General features: G+C 41.2%; 1 protein-coding gene across 13 annotated transcripts in view; it reads right to left on the reverse strand.

The window, feature by feature from the left end:
- The window catches only part of LOC117419614 (glutamate receptor-interacting protein 1), a 171,208-nt gene that overhangs the window by 31,998 nt on the left and 122,028 nt on the right, over positions 1-17,182 (reverse strand). For 11 of the 13 annotated variants that reach the window (XM_058985581.1, XM_058985587.1, XM_058985579.1 and 8 more), the window contains exons 2-3: positions 11,723-11,803; positions 1,260-1,395 (exon numbers count right to left, since the gene is read on the reverse strand). In XM_058985581.1, the coding sequence (XP_058841564.1) occupies positions 1,260-1,395; positions 11,723-11,803 (217 nt within the window). Of the gene's footprint in view, positions 1-1,259; positions 1,396-11,722; positions 11,804-13,730; positions 14,105-14,260; positions 14,545-17,182 lie in introns of those variants that run through there. The other 2 variants (XM_058985582.1, XM_058985586.1) reach the window with 2 other exon arrangements.

Below are 17,182 nucleotides of genomic sequence, written 5' to 3' on the forward strand. Positions count from 1 at the left end.
CTGGAATCAGGTTTAACCCCAACTGTACTTCCAACATTGTATTTGATTTAACCATGGACCTCGGTAGCCCCAATCATAATACAGTGCCCAGAACACGACGACGAATGTGTAGTGTTCACATGCAGGAGTCAGGGTTTCAACACACTGGGACACATTTGTCAGCACATCCAGAGTATTATGTAACGTCCTCCAGTAACGTGCCTCTGTATCTCTGTCTGCTGTGCTAATTCTGTATGGTAGGAGATTCCTATCACAAGGCTGTATATACAAACACCTGCTTTGCATACTCCTTGCCTGATACACTGTTGAAAAATTAGACATCATAGAGTAGCTTCTTTTAACTCTGATGGTAAGTAAGATGGAACTCGTCCCACAGTTATGTGCATGTGCTTATCAGTGAAATACCAGTCTAGAAATGAATGAAAGTGCTAAACCCAGACACAGGGAGGGAGTGTCACTCAAACTGTGCATCTCCCACATTGGTATGCACTGGATTTTTTTTTTTTTTTTTTAAATCGCTGTACTTTTAGTTTTTTAAACTTAGCAGACACTTTCTGAATCATTTGATGGGAGTGTGTCCTGGATCATGAACTGGTCTGCAGAGATTCTGTATACACAGCAGTTCTCTTGCTCTGCATCACATGTTGATGTAACTCTCTCTCTCTTTGTTTATACACTAATGAATAATTGATAAAAAAAAAGTAAAAAGTAAAGGAGTCAAAGCTTATTGCGCTTGGTATTTGGAGGACAGACTGCAGAAACAGATTAAGAGCACTCGGATAAATAAGGGGCAATTTTTCATGTAGACAGATGATTTAATAATGGCTATAACTGCATAACTGCAAAAAAGACAGATGAGTGATGAGTGTGAGAGAGGAGACCCGGAGTATTCTTGTCTCTCATCTCTGGAGAGCAGACTCACAGTCCTTGTGTTTTAGCACCAGTGTCGTTTTACCAGCGGGCCCTACTGCTCCACCGAGGCAGCCCTTAAAACCCTCTCCATGCACAGCGCCAGAAGCAAGTACCTAGCAATTCTCTTCACACACAACGCCAGACCTGGTAACCTAGCAACGCTTTCCACACACAGCGCCAGACGTGGTTACCTAGCAACTCTCTTCACACACAGCGCCAGACCTAGTAACCTAGCAACGCTTTCCACACACAGCGCCAGACGTGGTTACCTAGCAACTCTCTTCACACACAGAGACAGACCTGGTAACCTAGCAACGCTTTCCACACACAGCGACAGACGCGGTTACCTAGCAGCGGTGCCCCCTTGCCTCAGGTTAGACACTCTGGGCCTGCCATCCTTGTCGATGCCTCCAGACACCGTCAGCCCCAAGGTGGTGCCTTCCTTCTTCATCAGCTCCACTATCGTAAAGCCCTTGAACTCATCTGCGGAAAGAACAAAGAAGCGGCAGGTTAGGCTGGGTCAACGTCATGCTGTACTCTAACTCAATGTGGGCTGCCTTTCTACCATAGCATTCCCAATGCACAGCGCACTACATGGGTTGAAAGGTTGATGCCTACAGGCTAGTTTGTTGTAGCAGCATTGCTGTTATTTGGAATATGCATCTCGCTGCCAATACAAAACAGAAGTTCAGCTTGGTACGTAATTGGTCTAAAACGTCACCTGATTCCGTTCCAAAAAGCAGTTCACTGTATATAATTATTTTTGCAATGACCACAAGCAGATGAACAATTTTAATTATGCAAACATCTTCGAGGTAGGAAAGAACATTCAATCCTGAATGTCAGTGTGTTTAACACAAACATGAAAGAGATACTCAAATAGCTATGAAAGGCTTTGATTTTAATTACATTATTCAGCTCCTGCAGTTACACTACCTTACCACCAATAGGAGACACCCTACACACAACTTCTTATTATAAATTACAAAACTGAAGACTGTTCCCAAAACCAACTTTTAATTAATTTGCATGTTGTTTTTGAACTTTATAACTATGCTCTATGTTCTATGCACAAGATAACACCTGTGCACAGGATATGTTGAATACTGGAAATTTGATAAATCCTCAATGGTGATTGGTTGATTTCTCGGTGGTGGAAAAAACGTGATAATCCACAAACATTTTACTTCTCTCAAGTTTCTATTCGGTTGGTATGTATACAAAGCAAGGCTAGGGTTTTCTGGGACACATCCCTCGATTTAGAATTTTACAGGACTTGATTGTCTGAGATAAATCGGTTAATACAAATACAACTGTAAAAAATACTTCTGTCAAATCCAAAGGCCTCTTTCACAAGCGGTTTTAAACTCTCTCTGAGTAGAGAAAAGCAATCCACGAACCGGATCACGTAACAGCAAACCCCTGCCTTTAAAATCATTGTTTGATTGACGATTTCTTCACAAGGGTTGTCAGCCCTGTAAATCTGTGTAACTGAAGAATCCACAGAGAATACACAGCAAGGGGGTCAGGCCCTATAAATAAGGAGCAGAGTATTGGTAATCAAAGCAAAGGGAGACAGCTTTTATATTATCTTAGGTCTGTTGATCGATAAAACCACAAACTAAATGATTGAATAACGATGTTGAAGCGAATGTCCTGACTTTCGGGTTAGTTGGCTTGTCAATAAACAGACAGCCCTGCACTGAATGTTCTTGATGCAGCAAATTGCTGAAACCTTGATCTGCGAGATGTCACAAACTTAGATCTCGCAGCTTTAAAGCAAAATGTAATCAATGCTTTTAAAATTAGGGTATTGCTTTCCAAAACTGAGAATCAACTATAAAAAGCCTTCATTCTGCAAAATTCACTGCAGCTGGACCAAGACTAACCCTTTCAGCACTGCAGACAGTCCAGGAAAGAAACTATTCCATTAGTTATCTTGGGGTCAAGTTGCTTAGTGTTTAACAGCTGCTCTACAGGCAAACTGTCCTGTACTGTACATTAAAAGTAAATCCAATAGTTGAAATCCACAAAATACTCATCAGCTGCTCACGTCAACCAGTTAACAATTGATGAAATTTATATGTGCTTTTTATGAAGTTTGAAACCACTGGTTTACACAGTAATCTGGTGGTAATAAACAGTTGTAAACTGTTACCTGCCATTAAACTCATCTGCTGTAATCATTTGTGCATGGCAATGTAAAACCCCCACTGTACTGTACAGCATTCTCCTTCCTTGGAACTGTTCCATCATGCACATGTATTACATGCATCGGCCAGAACTTTAAAACAAGCAATCCAAAGTATAAGGTAAAAAATGATAAGAAACGAAGGGGTGGGTTTGATCATCCAAGCCACATCTGACTCATGTTACAGACCTACAGAACCCACCTGCACAGCATCTACCACCTATACTTAAGGATACTCCCAGGAAACCCATGGGTATGTGGTTGATGCAATCAGGGGCAGTTCCTCAGTGCTTTAAATGCACTAATGAAATGCAGCTGTGGCTTATCCCAGCAGGGACAGTTTGATAAATATACTGCTTAGTCAAGCAAGCAAACATTCTGGCCAAAGCATCTACTTGACTTGCATACAGCCAACTTGTTTCCTCACAATTGGATAGGACATTCTCCTCACTGAAGAGTGACATTTGCATGTGCAGGCATCTCTACCATGCATCCACTGTTTCGTATACTGCAGGTTTTATTAGAAACGTAATGCAAATCCACTAAATCGCTTTCAATGACGCAGGAAGATGAGCCAACAACAATCAGACATTAACATACCTCTGTAAAAACAAACAAGATACTGAATGAGACCACAAGCCATTCGACCTGCTATCTGATCCATTTCAGCACCGCAAACAAAACCGCGAGGGTCAGTGGCGAGGGAATTGTGCCGGGTGGTGCTGAATCACACGTCCAGAAAAAGTTAACTTGCCTGTTAACAGGTCTCTCAGGGAGCGTCGGATTAACTATTCTTCTCACAGAGACTTGCCAGTCTGAAAACGTGATTCAGGAGTTTCCCCCCCTTCACTACCGTACACTCTGTCCTCCTTTAATCAATCACGGGGCTCTTCCCTGGAGAATAATGCATGCATAATGAACTAACGGCAAGAGAAGTATGAAGGCAGATGCAATAACTTGCATGAGTTAACATGATATATTTAACTGAACATAATTAAGCACTCTAGCGAGAGGATAAAACTGTGCTGTTCAGTCCTATTGATGAAGCCAACAAGCTGCTGCCCCTAGTCAGGTGTAGAAAAGAAGCTTTCTCCCCAGGTAAAAGCTTTACTAAAGTCTGGATTTTTAGTGGTTTGTAAACGCTACAGAAAAACACAAAGAGACACTTCTGCACATTATCCACCCCTCTCAGACACATACCTTTAAATAATTACTGAAATTAGAGACGTTGTTGTATTTATTTTTATTCCTCCCATCTGTTCAAACTGTGTGTCTGCACTGTTGAGAGGGCACTATCAGTGACAGGGAAAAAAAAAATAACTCAGTGGCGTCTCAACTCCGCCTCCTGGTGTATCTTTTCAATGGCAATGTCCACAATATCAAAAATACAGATGTACTTTCTTTTGCATGTTCCAATAAAATTCATTTACTCAGCTTAACTTAGTTTGTAGTTCAAAGTTATAAATAGGGCTACTTCACTGGCATAAGGATATTTAATAAAACTAATAATAATATTTTGCCCTTAACCTGATGTATGCTTTTTTTTTTCTTCAAATCCACAGTTTGACCTGGATTATAAATGATATAAGGCCTTTCAGGCCATCCGTATACGTTGAATATATGGACTTCTCAGGGGCTGGAGGCACAACACCCCGAGGCATCTGTATATTTGACGTATACGGACGGTCTGTCGGGCTGTATTGTATACATATATATATACATATATATATATATATATATATATATATATATATATATATATATACACACACACACACACACACATATACATTATATATATAGTTAGCTATATATATATATATATGTGAAACAAGATCATCCAAATATGGAAAGGTAGAAGACATGCAATGTACAAAATGCATTTAGCTAAATTACGTAGGTAATACAGGCACTAAAACAGCTAATCGCTTTCCATGGGGTCTATGCAAATTCAGCTGTGAGAAATGGTCTTTAATTCTGTGTAGTTGAGCATCGCTGCTCTAAAGCCATGCCTGACCCTTGAAGGGATTCGCCTGGTTTAAAAGCCAGGAGGGGGATTCTAGCGCTGCAATTCCTCCAGACGAGCAGTCCCTGCCTAAAAGCACGGCTTCAGCTGTACACGCCAGCTCACACAATGTGGGCTGGTTTACATGAGCCAAGTATTATCACTGGCATTGCTCTACACTTGGCAGCTTTTAATAGCAATGCAACAGGCAAAACAGCAGAATGTCATGTAAATGCAACATTATAAATATTATTATAAGAAGTCGTCCTATTTAAATATCCATATGTGATACTACACTGGCTGTGAAATGACAACTGCAGAAAAATACTATTTATCACCTTCAAAAAGAGGGTGCGAACAGGGATATTGAACTAATTTGAAATAAAAACCAATTCAGAAAGGACTGTAAATGAAATGTTCAGATGTAGAAGGGACAGTAGTAGCAGTAGTAGTCCATTCCTCTGCTCATCACCCAGGCTGTGCAACTCATTCTGCTAGGGCTTCTTCATTTCCAGTCAGTACCCATTCCATTCCTCTGCTCAATACAAATGAGCATGTGTTGACTGGAGGGTATCTCTTATAGTATAAGAGATGTAAGCTCATGCAGTGGGTGAAAGCTTCTGGTTGCTCAAACTGTGGGGAAATGAAGTATCATATAACAAGAGACACCCCACACATGACCTATTAAGAAATCACAAAAACTCAGGAACAACAATTAAACATAAACAAGTTTTGTGACATTTAACAGTGGTTATTCATATGTGATTTAGAAATCTGTGAAATAAAACCTGTAGGCTTCATTAGCCTCTTTCAAATACAGATTTGCAGAGGCAGTCTTTGTTCTTACGCACTGTGCCAGAATGGAGAAGCCCTTTGAAGGGGCTAGAAGCCCAGTGATTAAGGACAGCAGGTGTCTTTTAAGCCACTAGAGCCTTTCGCCTGGATCAAGGCTAGTTTCAAATCATTAGTCACAACTACTGGGGGTTATACAGTACTGAAATATTCATACCCTGGACCATTAAAGGCAAGGAACGTACAGGCATGCAGTTAGTGTTATGGATAAAGTGCAACAACAGTATCATTTCCATTCCTAAGCAATCAGCGAGGTAAGCAACATGGTTAGTTTTATCCAGATAGATTTAGTAGTTCTGGAAGAGGTCTTAGTTGCTGTTGCCAACAGCACAAGGTTGCTAAAACCTGCTTTATCATAATTGCGAAGAAAGCCTTTCTTTCTTTCTTGAGCCAAGACTGAAAGGAAACTCTGGTCTGATCTCTACCTGACAATGTTTTTTTTTTATTCTTTAATCTTTCTACATTCCTTCTGTCATCTCCATTAGAATGTGCCTTTGAACATCCAGCCATTCTGTCAGAAGTGCATGAAAATTGCCAGGGAGCCCCAAGCTATGATTTGTTCAGCATCCTGAAACTTCAGCTCTGGCCCAAATCATTGTAGAGATGTTTCCGTACTGTAAATCACTCTGCTGGGGTTTGTGGGTCTGGATATACTGGTGCTCGGGGCTGTGTTTTATTGGTTTATGCGTCAGGCTGGGTTTAAATCCAGTTAAATGAATTAGCTGCTGTTAACTTTGCCCTTGGTGGTCAGTGGTGTCAACATGGGATGAATGTTGTTTTTTCATGATGATACAGGATGTATAAACCCGTCATTTTGTTGCAATGCTAACTTTTTCAGTACACTTGAAGGTATTCTTTATAAACTGTTCTTAATCATCATTTATTATTGTTTCAGCACTCTTGTTTCACATTTTTCATGTTTATTAAGGTCACCAGCTACTGTAAGTTTTGTATCTGGGCAAGGTGGAAGTTCTGCAGTACAGCCAGTATATAAAGGAATGCACTAGGTGAATGCAACATTAATACCCCCACCTGAAACACTGAGCATGCAATGGAACACAGCTAACAAACTCACTATTTCTGGTGGTGTGTTTTATACTAGCCTCACTGCAGAAATTCCACCTTGCTCAGGCTTGTTTAGAAACCTGGGATTATAATAGAAAAGTAAATATAAATATATGCATGTTTTCAAATATTTGTATTGTGTTTGAATAGCATTGTTTGCATGTATTATGATGAATATATGAATTGCTCATTTTCAATGATTGTATTGAGGTTAGGTGTCAATGTACTTAAAAGGTGTGGGCTGTGTCTTTCACTAAAGCCTGATGAAGGCCGTTTGGCTGAAACTTTGCTTTGTTTTTAAACTTTGGTCTTTTTAAATAATAAAGAATGGGAGTGTGATCTACGATCTAGTGGTATGGTGCTGCACCTCTATGATCTAGTGGTATGGTGCTGCACCTCTGTGATCTAGTGGTATGGTGCTGCACCTCTATGATCTAGTGGTATGGTGCTGCACCTCTATGATCTAGTGGTATGGTGCTGCACCTCTATGATCTAGTGGTATGGTGCTGCACCTCTGTGATCTAGTGGTATGGTGCTGCACCTCTGTGATCTAGTGGTATGGTGCTGCACCTCTATGATCAAGTGGTATGGTGCTGCACCTCTATGATCAAGTGGTATGGTGCTGCACCTCTATGATCTAGTGGTATGGTGCTGCACCTCTGTGATCTAGTGGTATGGTGCTGCACCTCTATGATCAAGTGGTATGGTGCTGCACCTCTATGATCTAGTGGTATGGTGCTGCACCTCTACGATCTAGTGGTATGATACTGCACATCTATCTAGTGGTATGGTGCTGCACATCTATCTAGTGGTATGGTGCTGCACCTCTATGATCAAGTGGTATGGTGCTGCACCTCTATGATCTAGTGGTATGGTGCTGCACCTCTATGATCTAGTGGTATGGTGCTGCACCTCTATGATCTAGTGGTATGGTGCTGCACCTCTATGATCTAGTGGTATGGTGCTGCACCTCTATGATCTAGTGGTATGGTGCTGCACCTCTATGATCTAGTGGTATGGTGCTGCACCTCTATGATCTAGTGGTATGGTGCTGCACCTCTATGATCTAGTGGTATGGTGCTGCACCTCTATGATCTAGTGGTATGGTGCTGCACCTCTATGATCTAGTGGTATGGTGCTGCACCTCTATCTAGTGGTATGGTGCTGCACCTCTGTGATCTAGTGGTATGGTGCTGCACCTCTATGATCTAGTGGTATGGTGCTGCACCTCTATGATCTAGTGGTATGGTGCTGCACCTCTATCTAGTGGTATGGTGCTGCACCTCTGTGATCTAGTGGTATGGTGCTGCACCTCTGTGATCTAGTGGTATGGTGCTGCACCTCTATGATCTAGTGGTATGGTGCTGCACCTCTATGATCTAGTGGTATGGTGCTGCACCTCTGTGATCAAGTGGTATGGTGCTGCACCTCTATGATCAAGTGGTATGGTGCTGCACCTCTATGATCTAGTGGTATGGTGCTGCACCTCTATGATCTAGTGGTATGGTGCTGCACCTCTATGATCTAGTGGTATGGTGCTGCACCTCTATGATCTAGTGGTATGGTGCTGCACCTCTATCTAGTGGTATGGTGCTGCACCTCTGTGATCTAGTGGTATGGTGCTGCACCTCTGTGATCTAGTGGTATGGTGCTGCACCTCTATGATCTAGTGGTATGGTGCTGCACCTCTATGATCTAGTGGTATGGTGCTGCACCTCTATGATCTAGTGGTATGGTGCTGCACCTCTATGATCTAGTGGTATGGTGCTGCACCTCTATGATCTAGTGGTATGGTGCTGCACCTCTATGATCTAGTGGTATGGTGCTGCACCTCTATCTAGTGGTATGGTGCTGCACCTCTATTTTCATCGACTGTGAGCAATGTTGGGATATTTGAGAAACTGGTTCCCGAGGTAGCACCCAGTAATCATAATAAACTATTATAAAATAAGTAAGTGCCTCTATAGCCGTGGTAGTTTGCTCTTTAACTAGACATTAACTTGACATTTTAATGTGATCTCAATGCTACGCCTGGAACCGGATTCGGCGAGTGTCTGAGCTGTGCAAGTTCAAGTGCTGCATTCAGGGAATAATCAGACTTTCACCCGAAGCAACACTCTATCCTTTACTACACTTCAGCTTTCTAATGACCTACATTTTAACAGGCACACCTTCAGGACAGTACATTCACATAGCCGCAGACTATGCACCAGTCAGAAACAGAACATTACGAGCAGTACCTGATCTGCAGAAACAGAACATTACGAGCAGCACCTGATCTGCAGAAACAGAACATTACGAGCAGCACCTGATCTGCAGAAACAGAACATTACGAGCAGCACCTGATCTGCCGAGAAGGCAGCGCTGATGGGAAACTTGAAAAGGGCTCAATCATTTGAACGCAGTTATTTTAATTAACACAGATAAGCTGAGCCATGTATATAGATGTCACACACTGAGCAACTCAGCGGCAGGTCTGAAATATTTCTATTTTCTTTTGTTTGTGAAAAGGTTAAGTGAGTGCCCCACATACATTTGCCTTTTTCTCTGTGATAGAAATGTGCATCTCAATGTTTCAGCAAACAAACCTGCCCTTTTTATATTACCTACGTTCTTCTTCTTTAACTGGCTCTTTAAAAATGCATGATATGCCAGCAAATGCATTCACTAAGGTTAGAGAAACATGCTGTCTGAAGAGCTGCAGTGCACTTAACAGCACTCTTATGTTTTATGAATACGATTCGAAATGCTCTTATAAATAGCACACTCGTCTTAATTATTACTGAACATAATTATACACTAGGTTCAATTCTATTTATTACTTTTACGATTACAGAAAACTAACAAGGGAATAAATATTAAAAGAACAATTCAAAATAAATGACCTCCCCCCCAAGACCAATCTCCACTTTCTGCTTAAAGTTGATTCTAGTTTAACCTCCAGTTACAGTGAAACACACTGCAGCAGCTTTTTTCTCTGAATAAGACTGCAATCATACTTACACGGCACAGCAGGAGTTGTAGAAGACACTGTCATATTAAAATCTACAAGGTCCTACAAATCTCAACTGAAAACAAAGTCAAGTTAACATGGCTGTTACACTGTAACATAACACAACACATCCAGCCATGGGTTCATTAGGATTAGAATTACAGTTACAGTAGAATTGTTTGCTGAAATTGCAGTTCCAATCACAATGCTATTTTGTTGAATTACAATTACATTCACAATTATGCTGCAGTAATTACACTTCTAATTACTATTACACTAAAAAGTAACTTAACTACACACGTTAACATGTTATTCTAAATAACCAAACAATAATCACAGGTACAAATACAAAAACATACTACAAACTTATTTTCTTCAAAGAAATGGAGTCCCCAAAAGTGATTGAAAATCCAATAATGATCAAATGACAAATAAATGTGTAATTGAACAGGAATGGATCAATGATATGGTGTAATTACAAATTACGCAGGTGTGCCAATATTCAATCACAATTACAACTGCATTTTCATTTTAATCACATTTAATTAGGAACTGCACAATACAATTGCATTTGTTTTGTAATCACATTTAATTAGGAACTGCACAATACAATTGCATTTTCATTTTAATCACATTTAATTAGGAACTGCACAATACAATTGCTTTTGGATTGTAATCGCATTTAATTAGGAACTGCACAATACAATTGCATTTGCTTTGTAATCACATGTAATTAGGAACTGCACAATACAATTGTAATTGACCCCTGGTCTGAACACAACCTCAGAAAGGAATCTTTTTATCATCATCCCCAAAACAACAGTGAATACGTAAACTCAACAGCCTTGGATTGAATTCATTTGTAAAGCACTTGTCAAAAGGAAATCCAGGAAAGGGATATTTCTATGGCTTTCTTTGTTAATTCCTTGCTCTCTGTGGTTTCTGTATAGCATCTGATTATTCACGCCAGCATAACTACAAAAGGAAAATCAATAACCCCTAACTCTGTCACTCTCCCTGGACTAGTGCTGGCGTACTCAAGCTTAGGGTTTTATTCACATCATGAGCGTCACTGTGTACTAGTATTTACCCTGCACAGAAATACATTCACAGGTGACTGAAGCCTGAATGTCAGACCAACCTGTTGAGAGAAACAGAAGGGGATTGAAGCCTCTGGCTAGCTTCGTGCAAATGCACACTGATGGAGCATGCAGTAAAGCGGAAACACGTCCAGAATTCAATAGCAGTTAGTCAGATAACTGCTTACCTTTTTGTTTTATTTTTTGCGCGGATGAAGTTTGAACATATTGAAACCAGCAAATTATTATTATTATTATTATTTATTTCTTAGCAGACGCCCTTATCCAGGGCGACTTACAATTGTTACAAGATATCACATTATTTTTACATACAATTACCCATTTATACAGTTGGTTTTTTTTTACTGGAGCAATTTAGGTAAAGTACCTTGCTCAAGGGTACAGCAGCAGTGTCCCCTACCAGGGATTGAACCCACAACCCTCCAGTCAAGAGTCCAGAGCCCTAACCACTACGCCACACTGCTGCCCTAAAATTAAAATATTATCGTCGTATAATTATTTTAGATCTGTTATGCACACGTAGCAGTCACGTGGCGCATTTGGTAATGCAACGAGACGTTCTGACCCGCAAGATTAAGAATTTTGACAAAGTCCAAATGAAGTACCTGGGATGCTTTGCCTTCGAATAGCCAGTGCTCCCTCTGGTGGCTTCGAGGGGTTTGACGGTTTGGTATACGGTCCCTCATCTGAAAATAAAGAGAAAGCAAAGGGTTACCACTGAATTCACATCGTCACGTAGCGGCAGGATTGGCAGGACTCCTTGATAACAATAAGAGATGTACCAGAGAGAAAGATCTGGCAGCAGCATCAGTCCTAACCAGATAATTAAGCAAACATCTGCAATTTATTATTGGAAAATGGAAGAGAAGATTACAAATTTAAAAAGGAGAGTAAACAGTGCAAATTTGGCACATAATAATAATAAGCTAGGTGACTTGAATATTGACAAGGGCAAAGTACGAAATGCACAGACAAGTCAAGAACTAGTTGAGCACAGTGAAGCAGACAAGGGACTAGCAACCCAGGCAAGTATAGAGCCTTCTACCGAGGCTGAATCCAAGAGACTGGATAGAGTTCAATTACTAATGAAGGTGGAGCAACACTGCGAGACACAAAGTGCTCATCATTACAAGCAGCAACATGCAGCTGCCCACAAGCTGTACGATGATGGATCATCAGAAGAACAACCAAGCAGCACAGTGAGGTGTCAGAACCATGTCCATAGCCTCAGACCAGAGAAGCATCGGGTGCCACGTATCTATATCAGCATGGAGGGGCGAGAGGTCACTTTCAGAGGAGTGCGCTGCATTACTGCACTGCCTAAAGCAACAGCGAGGGAAAACAACACGGACACCTATTACTTTCAATCTGAGTGGAGCACATTTTCATGGGTTTCTCTGTAATGAGCAGCAGTCATTATATTATAAACAAAGCTACAGCAGGGGGCAAGCACTTGCTCACTTCTTCACCCTCTGACAGCAGGCTATTTATCATCTGTTCACCGCACAGCATGCTTACGAAAATGTTTTTAAAGAGAGATAATTTACTTAATTCATTGGCTCATTAACAGTAGATTCTCAGGCAATTCAAGTCAAACTGCTCCTTAACCAGTCATTTCCAAGCAATAGCTGATGAGATACAGGGAGGATTTCAAATATATATAATCTGCTGACCTTCCAAAAAATCATCTATACATATTTTCATTCCAGGTTTTACTATGAGCTTTTTGCTAAGCAATAAATAATAATGAGCCACAGTGTATCAGGTGCTTATTAAACCAGGAATGGATTCAACTGCTATGCAATGGGAGTCGTATTTCCATCCCTGTGGTACACACATATAGCTCCTATGTACTGTGTTCCTGATCTAGTATACCGAGGGAGACAGTGAGAGAACAAACCTATAAGAAGTATCAAAAAAACACATTAGAAAACCACAGGCAACAAGGAGCAAGAGTATTATAGCTACAACTCAAATACCAGCTCACCCCTCACACACAATGTGATTGAAATGGGTGCCACCAGTCTGAATTAGAACTAAAAGTGAAAGGCTTTGCATCCCTGTACTAATGCATCAAGCCTCACGGTGATCCTGAACAGGCTCTTTGATTGAATCACATGCCAGGGAGAACACTGTCCGTGCTGAGCACATTCAGACTTATTTCTGAAAGCATAACATAGCCCATGTCCTTTGGGTTTTTATAACAAACTAAAAATAAAGCCACGTCTTTCCCCCCCCCTGTATCTTTTGCATGACAATGCTGTTGTTACTCCCTTAGCAACATTACCTGCATCAAACCTGGAATACAGACAGCTCTGATCCAGGAACACAGGACAGAAGATGCATTGCCTTTCCGAGTGTGCTGTCAGCAAACTTAATAACACTCATCACCCAGTGTGGGCTGAAACAACGTTAGGACTGAAACATACAACGTGTGGCAGAGCGACAGCCCGCATCCAATTCAGAGACAGAGACACACTGCATTATCACTAATCATTAAGCACTCCAGCTACTTCCTGGTGCTCAATGAGGGACTCGCAAGCATGCTTTCGTTCAATAACAACCATAAATGGACAAAATCAAGGTTGGTTATGAATAATAAAACAGGCCTACCTTGAATGTTTGTACTCATGCTGATATTCCTGCATACAGACACACGGCGTCCTATATCCCTCACTAATGATTTTCATTTGCTCATTAGACAGGGCGCGGACCCTGCTGTAGTTTGTAAAGCCAGGGCAGGGTAGTGACTCCTGATCCCCGCACAGCTGGTGATGCCTCAGCTCTCCCACACTGCCACTGTGACAGGCGGAAAAGCACATTCACATTCCACCTCTTCAAAACCAAGCGAAATTCCACAAGCACAGCCCTCCTCTCCCCTTCTCATATACAGTACAGCAAACTACCTCAGGACAAGTCTTCATAAAACAACCTTATGTGCTGTAGATGAAACAAATCATCATCCATAGCATTGTCACATTTCTCTTAACACCAGTGGTGGTAAACTTTTTAGAAGTCAAAGCATTCGGTACATGTCAAATTACACCTTTCACAGCAGACTATTGCAACAGGTGCAGCAAAAGTGTCCCGTGCCTGTCAAAAAACATACACCATCTCTTATTTCAAGAATAAGTTGTACTTACCAACTTCATCGCGAAAAGCACGACTCGTGCCACATAGGAATGCCATGATGGATCCCCTAGCAGGCTAGGCTAATCTGTTGCTTGTCTACTCGATGGCAGCTCACAGGGAGTACCAGACCATTCAGAAACCAGCTCCTGACCTCCTGTCTTATTCCCAGCTGTCCTGCTGAATCCTCACAGATCATAGTTTTGTCTCTCGCCCGACCACAGAAAGCTAGCTACCGTAGCTCAGAAACGCGTCGCTGTAGTGCAACTAGCCTGGGAAACCCTTTCAGCCGAGTGGACGAGTGTTTTTTAATTTAGCTTATACGCTAAGCAGGAAGGCATTTGGCAGTCGCTCCGCATTTCAAAGGTTGCATTTAAACACGCAGTGGAATTCCAGTCAGTGCAGTATTACTGATCAGCTGACCGGGCAGCTGGCATTCACACAGCCTGCTACTACAGAGCTAAGTCATAAAGCCAGGCCATTCAACACGAGGCGTATGCAATGCTCAAACACAACACGTACACATGTGTACCAGGTCAATTCATTCACAAAAACAGAAAGAAAAACAAAAAAACATCATTCCCTACAGCATGCATCCCTAGACTAGCAGCACTGCCTGTGCAGTGCAGTGTCCTGAAAGTGCACTGATGCAGAGCTGTCAGTTCACACAATGCCCAACCATGCACATCACATGTGGAAAAGAGGAGGGGAGGAACATTTAATTAGGGCACACACTAGAGAAGAAAAGTTTATAGCAGCTCTCTCCTGCATTTATCTGATCATCACAGGAAGAATCCGCCCCCGCCCCCAGTGTGTTGGGATTAAAAGCTCTTGAATTTTACATGCGGTATTCATGCAAAGTCACTTTCTGTCACACTGAGTCAAACACGCTTCCTGCCTTGTGAGGTGTGGGAGGCAAGAGAAGGCAAAGTGGAATGATGGGTGGGGGGGATGGGGGACAATCTAGTTCAGCTCTTTCTGTGTTCCTAATTTTTTTTCTTCATTGCAACAATGAAACTTCCATTCTGATCCTTAAGCAGACAATTAATGTACATTTTCGCTGCCAAACATAACATACAGTACACTTAAAAAACAACTAAGTTCATAGTGTTTCCCCATCACTCCATGAAGTGAACTTTTTATAGCTTTTCTAACCCTGTAATGCCCAGGCGTATCTGAAATGAGAAAAGCTACTTTATGTAACTATGTTCCCTGTCCGGCAACATAGTGTACTGATATGAAAAATTCTGGCTTGCGAGGCTGGATTTAAAATATAATAGAGGGGTGGCTAAGCATTGAATCAGATATGGTACTGAAATGGGCATTACAGGGTTAAAGAAATGTAGGATTATGTTCCTCAGGTAGGGCAGGACAATCATTGGAACAGCACAGTGCTCATCAAGTACTAGGTTCAGATCAGAATGCAGTTTGGGGCAGTGGAATCAAAGCCTTACTTAAGTTACTAGAACTACATTTTACATGCTGCAAAATGTACTAGGGAAACTACAGAGATAGCGACAAATGTTTTGAACAGCCCTAATAAAAGTTTCCCATAGTAAAAGCATAGCATAGTGTAATAAAGCATAGTGAAAGAATGGTAAAGCACAGGTACAGCAAGCATTGCAAAGTCCAGCGAGGTATGGTAAAGCTTATTAAAAAACACGGCAAACCAGGTTAAATGCATTGGAAAAGCATGCTAAAACTGCACAAATATCATGCAAAACTACTTTTACAAGGAGGTTCCCATAGAATCTTTAATGTTGAAGTTTGCTTTCTACAGCTGCTATCAGCATGCATTTAATTATGAGAATTATGAGGTTAGTCTGCTGCACCAAGAACAACTAGGAACCTAGATTATTATTATTATTATTATTATTATTATTATTATTATTATTATTATTATTATTATTAAAATGCTCTGTAACGTTTCAGATTCCAAACATACTGTTCCAGTTTTAGAAATCTTAAAGTGCAGTGTGAGTTAGCAGTGCTAAATTTAATTGTGACTGGCATCTTTCTGTGATGGAATACGTATTGCTATAAAAATAGCGCACATTTTTGCATAAATACTGAACATACTCTCTTTGATGACGTCTGGGAACAGCTGCGGACCTTGTGCTTATCTATTTACTTTATTCTTGTCTGGATTTACAGAAAGCTAATGTATGCTGTTTGGACATCACAGCAACATATTCCAGAACATATTCCACCACGAGTGCAATTAGAAGCTAAACATATGCTGTATACTAGTACTACACTTTAAATGTGCTTGGATTGTAAAATAAGCACCAACAGATTGAAATTCACAGCTGGACACATCATTAACTAGTCCAGGCACATTCATACACAAGCCTCATAATGTCAGTACCTGAAAGACATAAGGGTTAATGTGTCTAATATCTAATTGATCAGAAGTGTGGCACTGGCAATGCTGCTCAGCGAGGCAGAATTTGGATCTACAGGTAAGCGTTAAGGTTAAAGATGAGGCTGGGAGTGTAGTACAGAAGCAAGGCAAGGCAGTCACCATGTTCACCATGTAGAGTGTGACAGACAGACACACAGACCTCTGTGTGGAACCAGCGACCAGACAACTTCAGGACTGCTGCGTCTCTCCTAGTGTTAGAGAAAGCCAAAGGGAAGAGACTGCTATGCACTGAAATAGAGACCCCTTTCTGGAATTAGCTTATGTTTAGTTAAACAAGCATGGGTGATTAATAGACTCATTGGTACAGTAATGGATCTGTTGATGCAGTAGGAAACAGGACAGTCATTATCCAGGTGCCCCCTTGCCTTGATTACAATAACAAGATCTACACTTCAACCCGGCAAACCTTCTTTTCATGAGAACCAGCAGTCTGATTTGCAGTGACAGCTGGTTGTCTGTGCCGCGGGTGACGGGGCTGATTACACCTCATTCCCATTACAGAACATCGTTA

The sequence above is a fragment of the Acipenser ruthenus genome, chromosome 14 (assembly GCF_902713425.1).
Source record: "Acipenser ruthenus chromosome 14, fAciRut3.2 maternal haplotype, whole genome shotgun sequence".
NCBI classification, from domain to species: domain Eukaryota; kingdom Metazoa; phylum Chordata; class Actinopteri; order Acipenseriformes; family Acipenseridae; genus Acipenser; species Acipenser ruthenus.